The 25,159-nt window shown below is 47.3% G+C and overlaps 1 protein-coding gene across 6 annotated transcripts in view; it reads left to right on the top strand.

The window, feature by feature from the left end:
- The window catches only part of TRANK1 (tetratricopeptide repeat and ankyrin repeat containing 1), an 88,731-nt gene that overhangs the window by 46,504 nt on the left and 17,068 nt on the right, over nucleotides 1–25,159 (top strand). For 4 of the 6 annotated variants that reach the window (XM_067005693.1, XM_067005690.1, XM_067005691.1 and 1 more), the window contains 8 exons: nucleotides 1,644–1,820; nucleotides 2,473–5,379; nucleotides 12,644–12,843; nucleotides 13,127–13,264; nucleotides 13,593–13,745; nucleotides 19,061–19,207; nucleotides 20,535–20,691; nucleotides 23,536–23,624. In XM_067005693.1, the coding sequence (XP_066861794.1) occupies nucleotides 1,644–1,820; nucleotides 2,473–5,379; nucleotides 12,644–12,843; nucleotides 13,127–13,264; nucleotides 13,593–13,745; nucleotides 19,061–19,207; nucleotides 20,535–20,691; nucleotides 23,536–23,624 (3,968 nt within the window). The remainder of the gene's footprint in view (nucleotides 1–1,643; nucleotides 1,821–2,472; nucleotides 5,380–12,643; nucleotides 12,844–13,126; nucleotides 13,265–13,592; nucleotides 13,746–19,060; nucleotides 19,208–20,534; nucleotides 20,692–23,535; nucleotides 23,625–25,159) is intronic. The other 2 variants (XM_067005694.1, XM_059077441.2) reach the window with 1 other exon arrangement.

Below are 25,159 nucleotides of genomic sequence, written 5' to 3'. Positions count from 1 at the left end.
GTGATAGGGTCAATGCATTTTTGTGAATTCTTCCCTTTCTCTCTTGTGTAAGAAACCTCAGGCCTGTGGAGGGGTGGGCCTGGGCCCTGGTGTAGCCACAGCGGTCATTTCCTCCCAACCTCCGACTGGACTTTTCCCTGCACTCAGTATGCTGCATGGGTCCTTGTCAAACTCTGTGACATTCTTTTCTGATCCATGGATTAGGATCTGTGATGCCTGTTTTTTAAAGAAACAGCCAAATAATGGGTGGGTGGAAACATCTGCTGTTTTAATCAGCACAATCAGACTTGGCTGGATGTACGTCTGGAGTGTGCAGACGTCTTGCTGGATCAGGTTTTATTTTAAAACAAATTTGGAAGCACTAACCTCCTCCTTATGCTCCCCACTACCCCCCACTTAGGCCACTACTAACTGGCCTTGGGCATGCTATTTATGCCTCCGTCTCCTCATTTATAAAATGGGAATCGGGCTTCCCTGACGGCGCAGTGGTTGGGAGTCCGCCTGCCGATGCAGGGGACGCGGGTTCGTGCCCCGGTCCGGGAGGATCCCGCGTGCCGCGGAGCGGCTGGGCCCGTGGGCCATGGCCACTGGGCCTGCGCGTCCGGAGCCTGTGCTCCGCAGCGGGGGAGGCCGCGACGGTGAGAGGCCCGCATACCACAAAAAAAAAAAAAAAAATGGGAATGAAACTAGTCCCCCTTTCTTAGAGCTGTTTTGAATATTCAATGAGTTCATGGATGCAGACTCTTGGCGGAGCGCCTTGGCTGTGTGGTTTTCCGCCTGCCTTGCCATTTAAGGGGAAATGACCTTCAGAAGTAGTGATGCCACATTGGCCCCAGCTCTCAAAGTGACTTACAATGCCTTCAGGCGTTGGCTCTACCCACGGGTTTCAGGAGATAGATGGAAGGCCGCCTGTGGTTTATGTCTTCAAACCCATTCCTTGCGTGGAGTGTTACTGCCTTTGCCCCGAAACGATGGTGGTTGTGGAATTCCTGTTTTGTTCCTGATGAAGCAAGCACTTATTGAGGGCCTCCCCGGGGTCAGGTGCCAGGGCCCAAGGATGGACAGTGAACATATGGCTGCCGGTGGGTGGCAGTGCAGGAGGGCTGGAGTCCTCAGGGGGTGGAGGTCAGGGAGCTTGCAGTGCAGAGGGGGGGTGTGGACTGAGCTAAAAAGAAGGTGATGTGGCAGTGGGGACGTGCCAGGGAACATGGCAGATGAGGGCCGATGGGCATTCTCGGGAAGAAGCTTCCTAGAAGCAAAGGATGTGGGAGGCACGCTCTCGTCCTGGTCACCGAGTGTACGTCCAGGACCGTGTCGGGCAAACACTGGGAGTTCCGTTGTTCACGCCATCCCTACTCCAGTGCTGATGGTGGTCCTGTGGCGGGGTGGCAGGGGGTGCTGGAGAGATAGAGGAGGTGAGGCCCGGGGACAGGACACCTGAAGGGGGCAGGCTTTCCCTCCAAGGGCACTGGGAAACCCTTGCCTCCCAGAAAGGGGGCGTGGCAGGAGGGCCTCAGAAGTCAGGGCAGCACCCCCTCTTGATTTGGAATAAAGGGCAGAAAAGGTCCTGCCCCCCTCAGGTGGGCCCTGCTGACCTTGGCTCAGGGTTGCTGCTCACCAGGCCCTCTCTCTGCCTCCCCCAGCCTCGCCCCAGGGTCTCCAGGGCAGCCAGGAGCAGCCGCTTGTCATGTGCCTGAAGCACAGGGACTTCGAGCTGGCCTTCCTCCTCTTGACCAAGGGTGTGGACCCCCGTAGCATTTCTCTCACGGAAGGCGACACTCCTTTGCATGCTGCGCTCCACATCTTTCTCGATATCAAAGGTAGGCCTTTATTTCGTAAGCAGTCTTTTTCTTGAGGAGGAAGCTGGGTGTTAGAATGGATGCTGTGCTCCTTGGTCTTTCCTACTGGGAAAACTAACCATCTGGAAAAGGCCCATTTCTTGGCCAGGCCTGTATCTCCTGGCCCCTCACCCATAGCTTGATGGGAAGGAGTGACCCTCATGGTGAACGGTCAGGGTGGGTCGATGGAGGAGGATTCTTAAATTCCAAAGTCGGCTGTCCATAGCTGCAAATACTTTCCATTTATTTACATACACCATTTCAAGGGTCCTGACATAAAGGCTCTTACTGGAATATTTAGGGTGATTTCTGGGTTTCTCCACTTTAGCACTATTGACAGTTGGGCAGGATAAATCCTTTGCTGAGGGGGGCTGTCTAGTGTATTGTAGGATATTTACCAGCATCCCTGGCTTCCACCCATTAGATGCCAGTAGCACCTCCTAAATTGTGACAATCAAAAATGTTTCCAGACACAGCCACCTGTCCATTGGGGAGCAAATCGCCCCCAGTTGAGAACCACTGGGTTATCAAATCCTTGGGGAAGTTCTGTGGTCTGAGGACCCCCCAGAAAAGTCATTTTTTTCTGCTCCCCAGAAAAGCCGTTCAGCACTCACAGGATTTTTGTGTCTTTCAGCTGACATCGGTTTTAACTTCCTCAGCCACCTGCTGGATCTGTTCTGGTCCAAGCCCACCGAGTTTTACTACCTCAACCCCAATATCCAGGACAACAGCGGGAACACGCTGATGCACATCCTCTTCCAGAAGGGCATGCTGAAGCGCATGGGGAAGCTGATAGATCTGCTGGTGAAGTTTGACATCAACCTCAACCTGAAGAACAAGGAAGGCAAAGACGCCCGGCACCGGGTGAAGAAGAACGATGCACTGCTCTTGGCCTGGAACAAAGCCCTGCTGGAGAGCAGGCGCCGGGGCCGACAGGACGCTGCCGCCCACCCGGGGAAGCCCCCGCGCTGCGCAGCCCCAGCTCACACGGCTCAGCTCAAGGTCTCCTCCAAGTTGCTGCCCTGCAGCGGCACTGCAAGAGCCCCACCCAGAGAAGCCGGGGTCCCTGAAAGCTGGGAGACCCTGCCGGATGCCCAGACTACGAGGCCAGAGCCTGGGGCTGCCAAGCCCTGTTCGCGGAGAGCCTGCCTGGTGCAGGACATCACGGCTTTGATTCAGCAGGTGGAATTGGATCCGTCCCTCCAGGAGGACTGTCCACAGGACTCCAAGCCTCTGGAGACAGGAGCTGGCACCGTAGGAGAGAAACAGGAGCTACAGGGCGCCGCGGAGGCAGGGGGCTCTGACCGTAGCGGGAACAACCCCGCAGTCCTTGAGACCGTGGAGGGACATGGGCAAGCAGGCCTCGGGACCCCACAGCTCGTGCCTGCTGGTCGCAGGGGGACAGAGGGCAGCGACGACCAGGACGACCAGGACGACCAGAATGTGCCGGAGATGGAGGCCTGCCTCTTGGACTTCGAGAACATGACGTGGGAGATCGAGTGCACTTCGGAGATGCTGAAGAAACTGTCCAGCAAGGTCATGACCAAGGTCATGAAGAAGAAAATTATCCTCGCCATCCAGAAGCTCGGCAATGGTGAATGGACCAGGGGCCTGCAGAAGCGGCTGAAGAACTTAAAAGGAAGCATCCAGCTCTTCGAGGCCAAGCTGGACAAAGGGGCCCGGATGCTGTGGGAGCTCGCCATTGACTTCTCCCCGCGGTGCAGCGAGAACCCCGAGAAGATCATGGCTTCAGAGAGCAGCGCCTACCCCACCGAGAAGGCAAGGCAGGTCTACACGGAAATCATCCGGATCTGGGACATCATCTTCGATCACAGCAAACTGTCGGACTCCATCAGGGCCATCTGCAGCGCCTACAACCGGGGCCTGTCCTGCATCCTGCGCAAGAAGCTGAAGGGTATCAACAAGGACCAGGTGTCCGCCAGTATGAAAATCCAAAAGCGGATACCCCGCTGCTACGTGGAGGACACGGAGGCCGAGAAGGGCGGGGAGCACGTGGAACCTGAGTACTTCCCCCCTGCCAGCGCGGTGGAGACGGAGTATAACATTATGAAGTTCCACAGCTTCAGCACCAGCATGGCCTCCAACATCCTCAACGACACGACGGCCACGGTGGAGTACCCCTTCCGGGTGGGCGAGCTCGAGTACACGGTGATCAACCTCAATCCCAGGCCACCGGAAAGCATCATCCTCATCGGGCGGAGCGGCACCGGCAAGACAACTTGCTGCTTATACAGGCTGTGGAAGAAATTCCACGGTTACTGGGAGAAAGCCGAGCAGGCGGGAAGCCCGCTGCTGGCCAGGCAGATCTGGCTGAAGCGAAGGTCGGAACTGGAACCCGGAAAGGAGGGTCCAGGTGGGGAGGAGGAGGAGGAGGAGGAGGAGCAGGAGGAGGAAGGGTCCACTGAGGTGGAAACAGTAGACAGCCTAGAAGAGGAGCAGGAGAGTGAAGCCTGTGCAGGGGGAGCCAGTGGGGAGCCAAGGGACCCCGAACAAGGGGTGGAAGGACCCACCCCAGAACAGCCCCACCAGCTGGAGCATTTACATCAGATCTTCGTGACCAAGAACCACGTCCTGTGCCAGGAGGTGCAGAGGAATTTCATTAAGCTTTGCAAGTCTACCAAGGCCACCAGTCACTACAAACCACTGGAACCGAATGTCCACAAACTCCAGGACCTACGGGATGAGAACTTTCCTCTGTTTGTCACTTCCAAGCAGCTGCTCCTCCTGCTTGATGCTTCTCTGCCCAAACCGTTTTTTCTGAGAAATGAAGATGGCAGCTTGAAAAGATCCATCGTAGGATGGTCCACGCAGGAAGAGTTGACTGTCACCAACTGGCAAGAAGATGAGGAGGAGGCTGAGGCAGACGGGGACTATGGTGAGGAGGAAAAAACTGTGGAGACACGCCCAGGTGACAGTGACCCCCGGGTGTACGTGACATTTGAGGTGTTTGCCAATGAAATATGGCCCAAAATGATCAAAGGGAAAACTTCCTACAACCCTGCCCTGATTTGGAAAGAAATAAAGTCTTTTCTGAAGGGGTCTTTTGAGGCCCTCAGCTGCCCCCAGGGGAGACTCACAGAAGAAGCATATAAGCAATTAGGGCGGAAGCGGTCCCCCAATTTCAAGGAAGACCGGAGTGAGATCTATGGCCTCTTCTGCCTGTATCAGCGGATCAGGTCTCAGAAAGGGTACTTTGATGAAGAGGATGTGCTATACAACCTGTCCCAGAGGCTGTCGAAGCTCAAGGTGCTCCCATGGTCCATCCATGAGCTCTATGGCGATGAGATCCAGGACTTCACCCAGGCGGAGCTGGCGCTGCTGATGAAATGTATCAATGACCCCAACGCCATGTTCCTCACCGGGGACACGGCTCAGAGCATCATGAAGGGCGTGGCCTTCCGCTTCAGTGATCTGCGCTCTCTGTTCCACTATGCCAGCAAGAACACCGTGGACAAGCAGTATGCAGTGCACAAGCCCAAGAAGATCTACCAGCTGTACCAGAACTATAGGTCCCACTCAGGTACGTCCAGGCCTTGGGCTCTCCCTACAGGGGAGGTGCTTGGGCACTGACCTTGGGCTGCTCTTGAAGCTGTGGCCTAGCTTTTGTTGGGTTCTTGTAGCTAAGGATAATATTTTGGACTTTGTTAGTAACTACCCACATGAACAAGAGATCTTATGATTTTTGCCACTATTCGTTCTTTTCTCTCTCTCTCTCTCTCTCTCTCTCTCTCTCTCTCTCTCTTTTTGGCCACTCGGCTTGTGGGATCTTAGTTCCCTGACCAGGGGTTGAACCCGAGCCGTCCGCAGTGAGAGTGCGGAGCCCTAACCACCGGACCGCCAGGGAATTCCCCTTTTTTCCCTTTTTTTAAAAAATTGAAGTATAGATGATTTACAATGTTGTGTTAGTTTCAGGTGTACAGCAAAGTGATTCAGTTATATATATATATTCTTTGTCAGATTCTTTTCCTTTATGGATTATTACAAGATGTTGAGTATAGTTCCCTATGCTATACAGTAGGTCCTTGTTGGTCATCTATTTTATATATAGTAGTGTGTATATGTTAATCCCAAACTCCTAGTTTATCCCCTCCTCCTTCTCCCTTTGGTAACCATTAAGTTCAGTAGTCATCACTACTCATTCTTAGGTTGATGATTTAAGCTGTGGTTGAATGGAAATGAACCTCTAAGTAATTACAGCTTAAGATGTTGGCCATGACATGAAAACATTTCAGGGGAACATTTAAACTGCTTGAGAACTTTTGTTAAAGCACTTTGGAAAACCTGCTTCTAAAATGTAAAGTAATACATCAATTACAAGTCATTAATCCTAAAAGAAAGCAGCTTTTCTTCTGAAGAGAAGCAAGAAAAGATGGGGGGTGGGGGCCGGGAGGGGGTGGGAGATAATGCACTCTCAGGTGCTTTTAGTTTGTGCCTCACGTGTGCCCCTTCCCTGTGCCAGGCACGATACCAGGCAGTTGACATAGGTACCTGCTTTTTTTTTTTTTTTTTACCATGCTGTGCAGCTTGTGGAATCTTCGTTCACCAATCAGGGATTGAACCTGGGCCACGGAGGTGAAAGTGCGGAATCCTAGCCACTAGGCCACTAGGGAACCCCCATGGGTACCTGTTTTTAATCCTCCCAACAACCCTACAAGGTAGACATCATTCCCATTTTACAAAGGAAGAAACTGAGGCACAGAGAATACTACCTTTGTGGTTTATAGAATGCTCACCATTTCACCTCCTATGTCCTGCATGCGTCCATGAACAACATAGAGTATTATTTTACATGTTTAAAGACTTTGTTTAATGGACTCATACCAGACGTACCTTTCTGCAACTTCGTAATCTTGCTTATAATAATGTTTTGGGATTTCTGCATGTTGATACCATGGAGCTGCAGTCCATGCATTTCTCAGTGCTGTTAGTAGTCTAATTCATGACTGCACCACACTTTGTTATCCACTTCCCAGACAAAATTATTCTTCCTTTATCCCTCAACAAAAATATTTTCGTTTTTTATACTTCTCTTGCTGACAATGCATATCCTACTTGCTTTACACACTGAAATGCTTCCCTTATCATGTTTACATATTACAGTTTTTAACTTAAAAGACCTTAACAAAACCAAGAAACAAGTAATTGAGCTATTTGTTTATATCAGCATTTTCTGATTGGCAAGCTTAATTAAGAACATAACATATTCCATAACCTCTAAAAACATATATTTTTCTCACAGCACAGTTTCTCTTTAATGTGGTACCAGATGCTGTTTAAGGAACCCAAACATCTTTTGTAGTTCTGCTAATTAACCCAAGGCTGAAATCTCAGGCAAAGCGGGCTGTGTTTGTATTTCAAGGACATGATAAGAGTTAACTTCAAGCTTTCTCCTAGGCATATTTTTGTTCTCTCAGGGTCAGAATTCTGAAAACAGTATTTTATCAAGCTAGCTTTCTCTAACTGCATATGCAAAAAAGAACCAGTTTAGAGTGTCAAAAGAGTTTCATCTTAACCAAATTTCTCTGGAGTCTGAAGAATACTGTTGGCCCACAGTGTTAAAAAGAAAATCGTCTTTTTCTTTTTTAAAAAAAAATTATTTATTTATTTATTTTTGGCTGTGTTGGGTCTTCGTTTCTGTGCAAGGGCTTTCTCTGGTTGCGGCAAGTGGGGGCCGCTCTTCATCACGGCGCACGGGCCTCTCACTATCTCGGCCTCTCTTGTTTTGCAGAGCAAGGCTCCAGACGCGCAGGCTCAGTAGTTGTGGTTCACGGGCCTAGTTGCTCCGCGGCATGTGGGATCTTCCCAGACCAGGGCTTGAACCCGTGTCCCCTGCATCAGCAGGCAGCTCCTCAACCACTGCGCCACCTGGGAAGCCCCTCATCTTTTTCTTAGTCATAGGTTCATAGCCAAAATTTTTCTTAATGAATTGAACCTGAATTTCTCATTTTACAGAAAGCATCAAGAATACCAATCACACAAATGGAATACACACTCACACACTAGAAGACAGAACTGTCACAAATGCTCTGAGAGGAGGACGGGTATGGAGTCCCAAACAAACACTTCCCAACAGAAATGGTCCTCAACATCAAACACACATCAGAACCAACGGGCAAAATGCCCAGATAGCACCTCATACTCAAAAGAAAAGTTTGCAATGTGTGCACCGGTGGACTTACTCAGTCTTGGAGCTCGTCAGCTCTTCCAGATGCATGTTGCCGTTGCACCAAGGAAAAGCATATGTTGGCAGCCAGTGCGGAGCAGGGAAGAAACAGGGAGGATCTCCGAAAGAAATGGTTAGGGCAGCTGCTAGGAACGTCCCCCCAAATCCCCCTCCCGAATCTAGTGAGCCACGAGCAGTGGGCTGCTCACAGCCATCCCAGTGCTTCTTCATGGCGGCAGCTCTTCTCAGGAAAACCCTGGAAGCCAGATATCGAGAGAGCGCAGCCTCACGTTGGGTGTCAAAAACTTACGCAAGTGGGTCCAGGCACTCGCCGCTCGAAAGCCAATGGAAGGTTGGTGGAAAGGAAAGTTGGCTTTATTTCAGAGGCCAGCAACCCGGGGCTGGGGTGTCAGATTCATATCCCAAGGCCAACTCCCCTTGCCCCCACCCTGCCAATCAGTGGGCAAGAGCTTTTATAGAGGGAGGGAGGAGGCTACATGCAGAAACAGCACAGTCAGCTCTGATAGTCATCTTGAAACTGGTCATCGGTGGTCTGATGATTGTCTTACTTAAATCCTTCTGACCTGGAGTTAAGGTAATCTCCTATATTGTCTTTTAATGGTTTTAAATTGTGCTCCTTATATTTAGGTAGGTGTCAAAATTTAGGTAAATTTAATTAATTCAATTTAAAATGTATGTGTGAGGTATTCCCTGGTGGCGCAGTGGTTGAGAGCCCGCCTGCCGATGCAGGGGACGCGGGTTCGTGTTCCAGTCCGGGAGGATCCCACATGCTGCGGAGCGGCTGGGCCCGTGAGCCATGGCCACTGAGCCTGCGCATCCGGAGCCTGTGCTCCGCAACGGGAGAGGCCACAACAGTGAGAGGCCCGCATACCGAAAAAAAAAAAAAATGTATGTGTGGTGTGACATTGTCTTTATTGAAATAACGCTTCGGTGATCTAATTTTCCTTTTTTCCATAGGGATAAACAGTTGTGCTGATGCCATTTACCTCATGGTCCATCCTTTCCCCTCATTTGCAATTCTTCCTTTTCAAATATCTGTGAGTCTTTTTCTGGGCTCACTATTTTATTTGATTTGTCTAATTTGTCTATTTTTGTACTATTATCACACTGTCTTATTTACTGTATTATCAGATTTCTCCAGTGACTCTTTGTTATTTAGACTGGAATTGGATTTCTTACTCTTTGGGAAGAATTCACATCTTTACATTGTAGGGATTTCTGAACCATGACCTTGGCACATTTCTCTGTTCAGATTTTTTTTTACTGCCTTCAATAATATTTTATAATTTTCTCCATTTTACACAGCTGTTAGATTTGTCCCAGAAACGTTATACTTTTTGTTACTATCATGGCTGCACCTCTTTTCTCTTTTTAAATTTTCTAGCCATGTTTTCCTAGTATAGAGGGATGCTGTTGGTTCTTGTGTATTGATCTGGTATCTCACAATCTTGCTGAACACTCTTACTACATTTACCATTTAGATTTTGACATTTTTATGCAGGTAAGGGCAGGTTTGATCTTCTCTTCTATACTTGTCATTTCTTTTTTGTGTCATATTTTATTGGTTAGGACCTTAAACAGAAACAGTAACAGGCATCTGTGTGTTATTCCTGAAGTTAATGTGAATATTTTTTTAACATTTCACCATTTAAGTCTGGTGCTTATTGTAGGTTTTTGATAGATTCTCTTTTTCTGGATGCATTTCAGGTAGGCTATGGTTTGGTGAAAAGAGAAAACACACACAGACCACACACACGTACATACACATACACACACACATTGGTACTCTGAACACCCTTACAATGTAAAAGTAGATTAACATCTGATTTGTTTAGCCAAGGATTCAGAAAACAATTAGAAGCCAGGTGGCCTCCCAGAGTGTAGCATATACCACACAGCTCAGCCCAGCTTTCCAGGGCTCTCACACTCTTCCTGATGTTGCTCATCAATTACAGGGTCTGCCTTGGGTCCGAGCAGCTTAGCTTCTTGCTCTTCCATGACTTTCTACCTGTGCTGTGCAGGGAAAACTGGCACAAAGAAGTTTATGCTCTTAACAGGAAATACGAGACTTTATCCATTCAGGAAACATATATTGAGCTCCTCCCCTGCCTGGCACTGTGTGGGGGCTTGGTGACCAAGACGTTCACGTTTCTCTGTCCCCAGGGGGTAGCTCCAGATGGCACCCCTTTTTTGTTGTCGGACTCTGTAGAGGGGACCTGGCATGAGCAGTTGAATGAGCCCCTTATTCTGATGGTATACGTGGGTTCAGCACCACTGGTCTGGGGCAGCAGCCTTTATTTTTTTTTTTTTTTTGTGGTACGCGGGCCTCTCACTGTTGTGGCCTCTCCCATTGCGGAGCACAGGCTCCGGACGCGCAGGCTCAGCGGCCATGGCTCACGGGCCCAGCCGCTCCGCGGCACGTGGGATCCTCCCAGACCGGGGCACGAACCCGCGTCCCCCTCATCGGCAGGCGGACTCTCAACCACTGCGCCACCAGGGAAGCCCGCAGCAGCCTTTATGATTAGCAAGATAGAGTATGGCAAAGGGAATGTCCTGTGAGCAGTTGTTGTTTGTTTGTTTGTTTATTTATGTAGTAAGCAACCCACCCAGATGATCACTACATAAACTCCATTTTCCACCTCCTGTCAGGATAGAGGGAAGACTGTGTGTAAATGTTTCGGTGTATAGAACCAGAAAAAGCCCCAATAATACATATTAGATTTGAGAGACTTTAGAAAACACATAAAACGTTAAAAAAAAAATTCAAGCCCCCTGTAAGGCTACTCACTACTCACATTTTGTTTCATTTCCTTCTGATCTCTTTACTGGCCATATACAAATATGCATTTATCACACACATTTATTGATTGATTATGTGTATTTACATAATCAATGTTATGATTGATTAACATTGTTTAATCAATCATAATTTAGTGAAGATTTAGTGAATACTTACCCCCATCTTTTATTCTTTTTTAAGTTGAGATTCACATAGCATAACATTCACCTATTTAAAACGTGCAATTTAGTGGTTTTTTAATATAGTCATAAGGTTATGCAACCATTACCACTATCTAATTCTAGAACATTTTTATCACCCCCAAAAGAAATCCCATAACCGTTAGCAGTCACCCTTATCCCCTCGTCACCCCTATCCCCTCCTCACCCCTGTGAACTACCAGTCTACTTTCTGTCTCTGTGGATTTGCCTATTCTGGACGTTTCATATAACTGGAATCACACAATATGTGACTTTTTATGTCTGCCTTCTTTCACTTAGCACAGTGTTTTCAAGGTTCTTCCATATTGTAGCATGTATCAGTACTTCATTGCTTTTTATAGCTGAACCATCTTTTATTCTTTGAGCATGTTTGTATAAAAAATTTTCTAGTTCCCTAGAAGGGCATTTAAGTGGATTCCAGTTTTTCACTGAAATGAACACTTCCATGCTGTTTTCTGATCCTCTCATTAATGTACATCTCTGAACCACAGTCCCAGCTGATCTGCTTAAATTCAACACTTACCACTTGTATTCTTGATTTCTTTATATTGCATAGTGTTAATCATAATAGCATTGGATAGTAAAATTTCCCTTTACTATTTGGTAATAGCAGTGGGTACACATTTGCCCATTTCATAGAATTCTAGCTGGTTTTGGGCAAAGGGCACATGGCCCTTTTAAGAATAGTGGGAGACCCAGGATGATCTGTATTCAGTCCAGCTTCTTTTGGAGGTGTTTACTGACCTCTCGGACCTTGGAGTCCCTGTCTGTAAAAGTGGGGTTGTCTGGTCTGTCACACTGGGCTGTTGTGAGAATTAAACAGGTTAATCTTTATGAAGGTGCCTCTTGTTTAGTCGACATCACTGTCAGTGTTACTTCAGCGCTTAGACAAAAACGGGACCCAAGGAGAAAGCTCTTTGGAAAATCCTTTATCCAGCTCTGACAATCATTTAGTATACTTCTCTCTGCTGGGTATAAACCTGATGGAAAAGGGCAATGGAGGCCGAGGTTGCTGCCCCACCTAACATCCAGCTCTTACCATGTAATGTTGTCTCCGGTGCTCTAAGTACCAACGACAGAGGACAGGATAGTTCATGTTTTTTAACTGTATATTAGCCCCTGTATTAGCATTCTAACAGCTCTAAGTGTTTAGTTACATTTCTGCCTTGACTCTTCTTCATGCGGTCATTTTCTCTCACATGAATATAACCCAGGAATGAGATTTACGAAACCTTCTTAGGACAGCAAACACATCTCTGCCTTTGTCCGCGGTACCCGGAGTCATACAGCTCGGAGCCAAAGTGATAATCTAACAGGATCTGGAAATTGGCTGCAATTGTATGTACTCTCAGGACCAATACTGCTTCTCAGTAGAAAAGCAAAACCAAAATAAGAAAACAAAATGCACAGGAGTTCCCTGGCGGCCTAGTTGGTTAGGATTCCAGGCTTTCATTGCCGTGGCCTGGGTTCAGTCCCTGGTCAGGGACCTGAGATCCCACGAGATGTTCAGCGTGGCCAAAAACAAAACAGAACAAACAAACAAAAAACCCCAGCCACGTTGGCGTGTTGTACAGTATCTGACTTTTTTTTTTAATCCCAGGAATCCTCAATCTGGCATCTGGAGTGATAGATTTACTTCAGTTCTATTTCCCGGAATCTTTTGATCGCCTTCCAAGGGATTCTGGCCTCTTTGATGGTCCCAGACCAATTGTCCTGGAGTCCTGTAGTGTAAGTGACTTGGCAATATTGCTTCGAGGCAACAAAAGAAAAACCCAGCCCATTGAATTTGGAGCCCACCAGGTGAGTTTCTTGAGATCGTATGTTTTAAAATAAAAGGCAGTTTGCAGTTGAGAAAAGGTTGGAGAAGCTGAGTTCTTCCACAAGGTAGAATTCAGTAGCCCCTGTCCCAGAACGAGGAAGTTTCAGAGATGGGTGAGTGACTAAGTGTTATTAATATTCCCACTATGAGGGCCACTCCTCTTCAAAGACATTACTTGCCTCCCACAGAAATAGACTCAGTTTTACTAGATTTCTCTTTGTACAATGTGAAGTTTTTTCTCTTCTGTCCCCCTTTGTTTCCTAGGTAATCCTTGTAGCCAATGAAATGGCAAAGGAGAAAATTCCAGAAGAGCTGGGATTAGCGCTTGTGCTAACAGTTTACGAAGCCAAAGGCCTAGAATTTGATGACGTCCTCCTTTACAACTTTTTCACTGATTCTGAGGTATGTCACACTGAATTCTTTTTCTCACAGCGCATGTGTGTGTATGAGCTCCACTTCCACTCCAGGAAAGAGAATTTTGGAGCTGAGTAGATGAGAGTTTGTCACAGGTGACCGTTTCTCTTTTGGAGCCTCATCCATTTGGTGTGGGCTTTTGTGTGTTTGGAGGCGGCGTCTGACAATGTCTCTGCGTTGTTTCATAGTGTGTTGTGGGATGGCTCTCCCCATGCCTTGCCCTTCCCTGTTTTCTCGTATTCATCTTTTCTGAATGCCTGGTACCCAAGCGCCAGCTTCCGGTTCTCACTAGCTACTGTTATCCTTGACTCCCAAGGATCCTCAAGTTGGAGCAAGGTCTAAGGAGAGCCTTACAAATGAAGGCAAGGTTATCAGTGTCCACCCTATGAGGACAGAACCGGGCAAGGTCATTCATAGGGAGACAACTGCGGGAAGACACATGAGCCTTGGTTCCTGCCCACAGGATCAGGTAACGCAGGGGACGAGAACAGCCATCCTGCCTGAGCTCCCTCCGGGCATGGCTTTGCCACCACTGCTTGCCACCCTTGCCCACAGTGGCAGCCAAAGAGTCCCCGGACTGACCCCCAGTGTCCTCTGTGCCAGCCCATTGTTTTGACTTGGCTCCTGAGTGCTTGTGATGGTTTTTCTTCCCGACCTCAGTACATTATAGGTAGAGCCGCCAGCTCAAGGCCATTGTCCTCAGTTTCATAGCCACCACCTTCTCTTCACCACCGTCTTCGGTGGAGGCTCAGGTTGGCTGCTGACCATGCTGTGGGGTCTCCTTTGGGGACTTAGCTGGCTGTTCTCTGGTCCCCGTTGCAGACTTCCCGCTGCGCACAGTGCATGCTTGAAGGGGCTGTTTTCATACCCAAGTCAGGAGCACTGTTAGCTTTGACTCCCTAAAATCTGCCCCAGAACTGACCCTTTAAATGGAGTCTTTTGGGTTTGTTTTTTTTTTTCTGTTCTTTTTTTAAATGTCACATTTGCCTCAATAATACCTATGACTAATATTGCTGTGGATGCTTTACAGCTTATAAAGTGCTTTTTGAATGCATTGTCTCAATTTATCCTCCACCAACCCTCTGACGTTGTGTGTATTTTTATTACCCTCATTCTACACATAAGGCTGAGGGTCATGGAAGTTACATAAGTTGCCTGTAGTCGTAATGTAGGTGGCAGAGCTCGGAGATGAACTCAGATGCTTTGAGTTTCAAATCTCAAGCTCTTTCCACTGTACTCCCTTCCTTTTAATACCCTGCATGCAAATCGGCTTCCAGAACCTTCCACAATGAATATATCATTACCATACCTTAAGTGCACTCCTTTTCTATTGACTTTTCTGATAAAATCAAATGCACTCTCATTAATCCTGGAACCATTTTTTTTTTTTTTTTTTTTTTTTTTTTTTTTTTTTTTTTTTTTCGGTATGCGGGCCTCTCACTGTTGTGGCCTCTCCCGTTGCGGAGCACAGGCTCCGGACGCGCAGGCCCAGCGGCCATGGCTCACGGGCTTAGTTGCTCCGCGGCATGTGGGATCTTCCCGGACCAGGGCACGAACCCGTGTCTCCTGCATCGGCAGGCGGATTCTCAACCACTGCGCCACCAGGGAAGCCCCCTGGAACCATTTTTAATCTCCGAGGACTAACTATTTTTTTCTCATAATACATCCATTGGTCATGGTCGGACCGAGGCTCTCCTAAAAGAGGAAAGGGTAAGACTTTGTTGTTCGTGTCCTTTATTAAGTGCCAGTTGTATGCTTGTGCTAGTAAGAAGCTCCAGGAGCTCTGGACTTATGGATCGGTAACTTGTGGTCAACTCTGTTTGTGAAAGAAAAATCTACTTAATTCTCTCTCACCTTGACCCTGGAATGGCACAGTCCTGGATCCCTTGACCCTAAGCTCCCACCAATGGATCAGTGAGTTGCATGAAATTAAAACAATCACAAATTAAGTCTTATGGTAACATCCACTTCATCCTATACGCAGAATGAGAATTCTAAAAAGACTTCTGATGTGATGCTTCCCAATTACCAGGGAATGGAATCGTGCATTCCCCAGCACAAAGCACACCCTCAGTTTATCATTTACAGCCACAGGACCAAAAGGCACCAGTCAGCAAATGAGAGGAGATGCTACAATCAAAGGAGAGGAAAAACAGAGGTCACATAAGTCCCCATGCGTCTGTGGTCTGGCTGCTCACGTGGGGTTTCTTTTGGGGTGACGGGTGAAGGCTGCTGAACAGTACTTGCTGTTTGACATGGGAAACTGTAGAGGACTCCTCTCTCCATCCCTGGCCTCCTCTTCCACCCCCATTTATGTGTCTGGAAGGTGGTGTGTGTGTGTGTGTGTGTGTGTGTGTGTGTGTGGTGTGTGTGTAGGGGGCTTCTTGTTGCCCTGGCTTGTGATTTTTCTCTTCAGAGGATCCACTGTTACCTGTTCAACCACATGGACACCAGGGTCATCTTCTGAGATGAGAAAGGCACCAAGGAATGGTTATGTCAAGGCCTTCTCTTGTAGGATTTTGCCTCATTTGGGGGAGGGGCAGTCATTCTCTGGTCACCTCCAAACTCTCCTCCTGTGGGGACTTGGAGGGGTGCTTGCCATTGACACTCTGCCCCAGTGAGGAGTCCCTTCCTTCACACTCGTGTGTGACCAGGACAGGAGAGACTCAAAACCACAACTTTTAAGAGTTGCTGAACTAACCTAGAGAACAGGCCCCACAAAAGAAGCCTTGCTGGTAGAGTCTAAGTCCTTTTCCTTCATAATTATTAATCCCCAGAGAAGAAGCTGGAAGACTTCTAGATGCTTCTTCCTTTTATTGCCGAGAGTGCTGCAGGCCTGTATTCTTGCTGTAAACACATGTGCTCGCTCCTAGGAGGCTCTGTCTTGAGAGTGAAATGTGTTTTATTCATGGAGACAGGTTAGTCATGTGCCATGCGAGCAGCTTCTGCGTTTCCTTCAAGCAGTTTTAAGATACAGGTGCTTCACTGGCCCTTCCAAGTTCAGGCAGCCTGCACCTCCTTCTATCTGCCGGACCTCCTCAGATGTTAGCATGTGTGTCTCTTGCCTGCTTTCTTTGACAAACAATTAAGTTTGGTAAACAGCTTTACAAAGATGAAAAGATAGTCACAGATGTGTTCTGAAGATTCTTTTTTTTTAAACTTCCAACTACTAAAATTGGTTACATGACTCACATCTCTTCTCAGAACCTGGTGATCAATTTCCTAATTGGCTAGTAGCATAACCACTCTTATTTAACAGATAGTGTTTAAAGCATTTAACCTAATGTGGTTTTTTAAAATTTATTTATTTTCTTTTATTATTTATTTTTGGCTGCGTTTGGGTCTTCATTGCTGCATACAGGCTTTCTCTAGTTGTGGAGAGCAGTTGCTACTCTTCATTGTGGTGCGTGGGCTTCTCATTGTCTTTGTTGCAGAGCATGGGCTCTAGGCGTGCGGGCTTCAGTAGTTGTGGCACGTGGGCTCAGTAGTTGCGACTCACCGGCTCTAGAGCGCAGGCTCAGTAGTTGTGGCACATGGGCTTAGTTGCTCTGCAGCATGTGGGATCTTCCCCGACCGGGGCTCGAACCTGTGTCCCCTGCATTGGCAGGCGGATTCTTAACCACTGAGCCACCAGGGAAGTCCCTAACCTAATGCTTATAGAATTTATGTTATAGAGGAACTGAGGGAGGTAATGAACTGTATCTACTCCACCTTTCCATCATCCTTGAAAAGATACATAGGTGGCAAGTAGCACCATTTTATAAAAAACTGAAGGATAGGAGAATTGACTACCTTCTCCCCCAAGACACACAATAAAGTATGAAATCTGAAATTTCATGGGAATTCTTCACTCTAGATACTGTGTATAATCTGTCACGTTTTGCCTCCCCAGGGTCTGCAAACCATGGCCTGGGGGCCAAACCCAACTCACTGCCTGTGAGCTAAGAATGGTTTTTACATTTTTAAATGGTTAAAAAAGTCAAAAGGAAAATCATATCCTGTGGCATGCGAAAATTGTATTAAATTCAATTTTAGTGTCAAAAGATAACGTTTCATTGCATCACACTTGCCCGTTCATTTACTGTTGACTAGAGCTGCTTTTGCTCTACAGTAGCGGAGTAGAGTGGTTGCAATAGAGACCGTATAGCCCACAAAGCCAAAAAATATTTATCATCTGACCCTTTAGCAAAAAAATTTACAGACCCTGATCTACAAGTCACCGTGGTTTTGTGCTTTGATTTGGGTAAAGGGGAAAATGGCTAAAATGTCAACTCTTTATCAAGCATTGTAGAGACACTTGACATTGATTATCTCCTTTTATTTTTCCAACAAATGTGGTTAGTTCTGTCATCCACATTTTACAGAACAGGAAAATGAGACCTAGAATAGGCATTTGTTCAAGGTCACATAATAAGTGGACAAATTGGGATTTAATTTGTTCCATCTGACCTCAGAGTCCACCTTGTACAGCATACCCCACAGCTCCTGAATTTCACTCCATCCTTTTTGGGGGGGACGGGGGGGCCTTGTGGCTTGCGGTATCTTAGTTCCTCAACCAGGGATTGAACCTGGGCTCTCTGCAGTGGAAGTACAGAGTCCTAACCACTGGACAGCCAAGGAATTCCCAAGTTCCATCCTTGATTGGATTACTTAGTTAGGAAATTTTGTCACGTGTCTTTTTTTAAATCATAAGAAAATAATTTTAATTTTTTATTCTTACATTTCCTAGCATTCATATTTTCAGTGAAAATGTTTCAAATTATTTACACTTTGAATGCAATTACATCTCTTAATCCTGGGCATTTAATATAACACAAATTATGTGAAAATTCAGTTATAACACAACTAGTAATTTTGCTGGCATAAGGGCAAGACTATATTTTATAGAATAGATGTAAAAATAATTTATGAATTATTATATCGTTATTATATTACTCATGTAAACATGGCTAAACTATCCACATGTAACAGCAGTAATTATATTTTTATTATCTTGGTTATTTGTGACTCTTAGTCATATGAAACCCAAAGCTTAATACAAATTATTTTGTATTTATATTTTTTAGACTTATTTTTTATTGAGGCAACACTGGTTTATAACATTATATAAGTCACTCGTGTACAAGGTTGTATGTCTACTTCTATATAGCCTACAGCATGCTTACCACCAAAAATTTAGTTTCTGGGACTTGGAACTAAGATCCCACATGCTACGCAGCGTGGCCAAAAAATTGAAGGAAGGAAGGAAGGAAGGAAGGAAAGAAGGAAAAATAAAATGAACCTTAAAAAAAAAATTTAGTCTCCATTTGTCACCATAGAGTTGATATTTTGCCATTTGTGACAACATGGATGGACACCACAGGTACCACCCTAGGCGTCACATGTGTCTTAATGACTGACCCTAAGTGGCATTTTTAAACACATTGTGAAAAGAGGTGAGGACACTGGTTTTCTCTCTCCATTCTGCTTGTGGACATTCTTTCAACTACAGGAACCTCCAGGCCCTAAACACTCGTGCTAGGAGTGAGCACATATGCCTGCTTCTTGGCCGTCTTAGCTGAGTGTCTGGGGGCCTTCCCAGTAGCTGCCCTGATCCCTGCCTGCACCACCTCGGCCCCGACCCCCACTCTGAGGCCATAGGATGGCCACCTCCTCACGGCTGGTGCTGAAGCCCTGGCAGCCGTGCCAGGCAAAGGGGGCTTAGTTCTCTGTGAGGCCCAGGGAGGCTGGGTGTGCACTGCAGAAGCATATTCTGCTGGTCTTTCATTTGTCTTTGTTGTTCAGGCTTACAAGGAATGGAAGATCATTTCCTCATTTACCCCTTCATCCTCTGAGTCCAGAGAGGAAAGCGGGTGGCTGATTGAGGTGCCCCTAGAGAAACGCAGCTCCTCCCAGGGTGAGGCTCTCATGGTGAATCCGGAAATGTACAAGGTGAGTATCAGCCACGGGTCCATGAGCTTGCTTGACAGGGAGCCAGTAAGCAGGGCTTGGCCGATAAGATGGGTTTAAAGACAGAGCCTGTGGTGCGGGTCTTCCTGTCCATCAGCACTAGGGAGTGGAGGATGGGAAAGGGAATGTGGTCGGCTCAGCACTGGCGACACCCTCTTCTCAGCAGAGAGCCAGGCTCAATGGGCGGGGGCGGGGGCGAAGGGGGAGGGTGGCACGTTCTGTTTGCCTCTGGAACTCTGTTCAGAAAACTCTGACATTGCTGTTGCTGATGGGGAACTCAGAAGTGAAGTCCGTGACTGTAGTCACTGGAGACCATTGTCTTCCAGCCTTGTCTGTGAAGGGACCCTGTCTCCCTTCCCCTGGGCATCCCACTACATCACTGAGAAGTAGGCCAGAGCCGAAAAGCTCTGTGGAGTTCTAGACCGATGCAGGCCGACAGCGGCCTCAAGAGTGAGGGCAACACCACAGAAAACCGAACCAGCAAAAACCAAAAGCTTTGGGAGAAACGACTGTCCTAGTTTTATGTCTCCTACATAGTAGAAAACAAATAAACAGAAGAGCAGTTATCTGGTTATTTCTGTAACTACCTGGAAGGCTCTGCACAGAGATGTTAAATCATCACCAAGCTGTGCAGACCTCGGGATAGCCAGAAATCCGTTGTTGTTTTGAAATGTGCATGATTTAATCAAGGAGGTCCTCCCTGAGTCTAAGACATAGTCCCCTTATACCCAGAGTCCTCAGTCATGGGGAGTAATATAGTGCTAATAATAGTCACAATAGCAGCATGGGCCTGCTCCTATTTTTTTTTTTTTTTTTTTTTTTTTTTTAATTTTGGCCACACTGTGCAGCTTGTGGGATCTTAGTTCCCCGACCAGGGATCGAACCCTGGCCCTTGTCAATGAAAGTGTGGAGTCCTCACCCCTGGACCGCCAGGGAATTCCCACTGCTCCAATTTTTAAAAATAAGTTACAGTAATTGGGTAGAATGTGACTCTTGGGGTAAACTGAGTGAAAGTTACATGGGACCTCTCTGCGGTATCTTTGTAACCTCCTAGGGATCTATAATTATTTCAAAGTGGACAAGTACAACAGATTCAATGGTGGGCCTGTACTAATACCAACCCCCTCTCTAGAGTTCGCTTCCCTGTGTTGCAGCCACAGTGGGCTCCCCGCGTCCTGCTCAGGCCTGGGCTGTACTTCATAAAACTTACTTTTTGAATATTTCTCCAAAATCAGAATAAGTCCGTTGAAGTGAGACACATTGTACTGTAGCCTGAAGGCTCATGCCTTTGTCCCGATCTTGTCTTTAGCTCCTGAACGGGGAGCTGAAGCAGCTCTACACGGCCATCACCCGGGCTCGGGTCAACCTCTGGATCTTTGACGAAAACTCAGAGAAGCGGGCTCCTGCTTTCAGATATTTCATGAAAAGGAATTTTGTCGAAGTCGTGAAAATGGATGAAAATAAAGGTAAGCGCTCATTAAAATATTCTGACTGTTGGACAGAAAGCATGTTACTCTCAACTGCTCTATGGCCAGGGGTAAAGGGTATAGTTTTTAGAAAGCACTTTCTTTCCACATTCTTCTGAGAAATGAGTGTTCCTATTTATTGCTAAAGTGTGTGGGAGACTGAAGGTGTAATGAGATTGGGAGGGTTAACTCCTTCAGGGAAGAACTTTTATTTGTCCTTTAAAGTTAAGGATCATGGGTAAAGAATAGACAAAATAGGCTTTGTTGGGAGAATACAAATTAACTGTGGGCTTTTGGACAGCTGTTTGGCAATATCTATCAAACTTAAAAATGCACATACCTTTTGACCCAGTAATTCCACTTCTAAGGATCTATCCAGAGATACTCTTTTATAAACTCTCTAAGATAACATGCACAAGAGCACTTGTTATAGCCCTGTTTGTAATGATAAGAAACTAAAAATGACTTAAGTGTCCATGAAGGTGAAAGTGTCTGCAGTGGCTCCTCTGGTGCTGGGACCGGTGGGTGTGAGGTTGTTAACTAGATGTGGACCTCTTTAACTTTTCACCATTTCTGTGCTGTTTGCACTGTTTGCACTGCTGTTTGCAGTGTTTAAAAAAAAAAACCAACATCATTATGTATTGTTTTTCATAATTTACAAAGGCTAGCTAATTAAAAAATGGAATGAAGGTCTCCTGATGGGATAACTGGGAGATAAATAATCAGCCCTCATGAAGGAGAAAATTGTTCTGTTTCTTGGGGGTTAGCTGTTGAGTTGGCTGCTCCAGGCCATGGTGAATTTGTCCAAAGATGGGGAAAGCCCATGGCTCAGTGGCTGCAGAGAGGTTTGTCGGTTTCCTGAGCATTTTCCAGCCAGTTTTATGGAGACTGTTTCTGGTTATAGCCAATGGTTCAGTTGGGGACCAGGATTAGAAGCTCTATTCCTGGGACCTGACTGTGGTGCCGTAATGTGAAAAGTCTAAGGCTTGGGGTTAACCTGGCTTCTCATTAGAACTTTCCACCTGTGCAGCCATGGGACTTAATTCAGCTGCCGCTTTCTCCCCATGGGCCTCCACTTCCTCTACTTAAAGGAAAACGAGGGCTTCCCTGGTGGCGCAGTGGTTGAGAGTCCGCCTGCCGCTGCAGGGAACGCGGGTTCGTGCCCCGGTCCGGGAGGATCCCACATGCCGCGGAGCGGCTGGGCCCGTGAGCCATGGCTGCTGAGCCTGCGCGTCCGGAGCCTGTGCTTCACGGCGGGAGATGCCACAGCAGTGAGAGGCCCGCGTACCACAAAAAAAAAAAAGGAAAACGAGTGCGTTGGCCTACCATGGTAGTTCTTATTCCTCCCCGCAGCTCAGAGTCCTTTTATTCTCACAGTATGTTCTGGCAACCCATTATAAGAGATCAAGATTGGCAATTTTTTTAAATTCAAAATGAAAAAGGATTACAATTAATATTATCTCTTGTTTGCATTAAGAATGCAAGAAAAGGTCCCGTCTTAATTGTGAGTTATGAGTTGCACGTGGTAAAGTCTTTGAGGACATCTGTTCTCACTGTTCTGGGGAGCTGGGGATGAGTGTGGTGACTTTGCATTTGGGGGTCTCTTCAATGCGGCACCAGTAGAGGTCACCGGGCAGATGCAGAGATACTGTGTGGGGCTTTGCTGTGGGAATAAGATGTCACCTGGACACTCACAGTGCACACAGCACCAGAACAAGATGCTGCAAAGTCAGCTTTGCACACAGTGCGTGCGAGGGGCTGCAAGGATTGGTGTGTGTTTTTGCACCACCTAAACAAAGCTGATCTGTCTGCCTGGCCCCTCTAGAGGGTTGACATCTGTTGGCTGAGGGGACTCTGACCTTTCCGGCTCAGATTTGGCTTCCGCGTCGTCCTGATATTCAGCCTTTTGTATGTTTCATGAAGCTGTGGCTCGGAATCCCCAGAGAGTGTCCCCTCCGCCCCACCCCCAGCACCGCTGGCGGTGCTCGGGGGTCCTCGGCAAGGGGTCCAGCACAGTCACCGCCAGCTGCTGAGGCTGACAGACGGGACCAATAGCAGGTGGTGGCTGTGGTCAACGTCCACAACCAGAATGTGTCAGATTGCTTGCTGTGATGAGGGCAAAGTCTGCATATTTGGAAATACTGTCACATCCTATCACCTTGTCCCTTGCTAAGGCCCCGACATGGGAGCTTGCCAAGAGCTACATGGCTTTGGGCTTCCAAGGAGGAACTGAAACTTGCTGTCTGTCTTCTAATTCGTATCTCTAGGAAAGGAAGGCAGACCAAAGTTCAAAAATCAAACAGCATCCTTTCTCACCTCCACATCCTTCTCCCAAAACCCACCACAACCTGGCTTGGTAAACTACACTCTACCTTACATGAACGCTAGACAGACAACATAGGTGTGTTCGTTTGCTCAGGCTGCCAAAGCAAATACCACAGACTGGGTGGCTTACACAACAGAAATTATTGTCTCAGTTCTGGAGCTTAGAAGTCTAAGATCAATAAAGCTGTCAGTGGTCTGATTTCTTCTGAGACCTCTCTCCTTGGCTGTAGATGGCCTTTTCTCTGTGTCGGCTCCCTGTGTCTCTTTGTATGTGTTAATCTCCTCTTCTTATAAGGATGCCAGTCAGATTGGATCAGGACCCACCCATATGACCTCATTTTACCGTAATCACCTCTTTAAAGACCCTTGTCTCCAAATACGGTCACATTCCGAGCGACTGGGGGTTAGGACTTCAACACTTGAAATTTTGGGTGTAGGGGAGCAAAATTGAGCCCATAACAAGAGGTTTCAGTGAAGGAATCCCCAGAGAAGCAAACCCACGTTTCTCTTTCATTTTAGACCTCGATGATAGCATGTTTGTTAAAACCTCAACCCCTGCGGAGTGGATCACCCAAGGAGATTACTATGCTAAACACCAGTGCTGGAAGGTAAGGAGAGAGAGGTCTGCATGACCTGTGGCCTCGTCAAGCCTCACCAGCAGGTTTCTCATCACTGCATTTGTCACCAGGACGGGGCGGGGGTCGGGGTCCTAGTACTTGTGCTGCTACCCCTTCTGTGACATCAGGTCACCCGCCATGCAGAGATCTCCCTGTCCCGCACCCCACCACGCCCGTGCGGTCACGACAAGCCTTCCTTTTGGCCAAATGCCAGCGTGTGATCATAGGAAGAGGAAGGGTCCTGGCCTCTCCCGCTGAGGAATCCTTCTATCGGGAGGGATGGGGAACAGGCTGCACTCCCGATAGGGGAAGCTGCAGAGTTGCTCCATAAGGGGGCTAGGATGGATACAGAGAGGGGTGAAGGCCTGTGGTCACCCCTGCTATCAGGTGTAAGGGAGGAGAAAACAGTTTGCACTGTTGTGTGTTTGGTCGTGTCGGGATAGTGTTTCCATAAATATGCAGCTGCAGAAGTTGACTGAGCCCTGCACTGTATTCACTGCCCATCCTTATTGTAATTGGCAAGGAATACTAAACACCTGGCTGTTGTTATAAAACCAAGATTTTTTTTTTTTTTTTCAGAGAGGGGGTAGAGCGGGACAGTGTGGGCAGCAGGTGTGGGTATGAAATTAGAAATCTATAAAGTCTTTCCCTTTCTCGCTTCAGAACACAGCTGGTGTTATACGTATTGCCCGTGGATTTCCAATTCTTTATCCCTTGAAAGATACCTTTTGAATGTTTGAATCTAAAATTTTTGGAGGGGAGTAGCACAGATGAGAATGTTATAAAAAGCCTCCTCCTCACCTGACTTTATTTTGACTCCACCAAATGTTTGAGACTCAGGAAATTTACTGTTTTTGGCTGCATGTCAGTAAATGTCTCAGAACCACCGTACAAGTGGAAACCCTTGAGATCCATTCATTCAGCATATCCTGTGGAGCTGTGGGCCCAGCATTGCGTTTAGGTCATGGGGATGTGACAGTGGGCAGGACAGGTGTACAGAAGAGGGCACAGTGCCAGCGGCTTCCGATGTCACATGTGAATGACAAGCTGCCTCCAGAACCGCCTGTCCTGGACGGTGTGGCCAGGGAAGGCTACTCTGAGTGGGAGCCTTGAGCTGGGACCTGTAGGGTAAATGAAGTTAGCAGGCAGAGGAGAGATGGAAGAGCATTTCACTCAGAAGGAAGAGTGTGTGCAAAGGCCCTGTGGCAGAAAGGAGCATTTCGCATGTCACAGGAATGAGAGGAGGCCCACAGGGCTGGGGAGGCTGGAACAGAGAGCCCGGGGGGAGAGATGCCATCCTGCCTGTGTTATCAGTAAGTGTCACTTAATCCTTCTCTTGCCCACACTGAGGCCTAATCTCTACGTGCTGGGCAGAACATGAACTTTCTGCCCTGTAGTCTGTACTTGGAGACATGATGTCAGCAACTTTCTGTTGGTGGGGAGCAGGGAGCAGGGACACTTGTCTGCCCATCTTCTGTTTGCTACATACAGGTCTGCATGTGCCAAGGATCTGGTCAGTCATCTTC

The sequence above is a fragment of the Kogia breviceps genome, chromosome 10 (genome assembly GCF_026419965.1).
Source record: "Kogia breviceps isolate mKogBre1 chromosome 10, mKogBre1 haplotype 1, whole genome shotgun sequence".
NCBI classification, from domain to species: domain Eukaryota; kingdom Metazoa; phylum Chordata; class Mammalia; order Artiodactyla; family Physeteridae; genus Kogia; species Kogia breviceps.
This window is presented reverse-complemented; position numbering and strand designations above follow the sequence as displayed.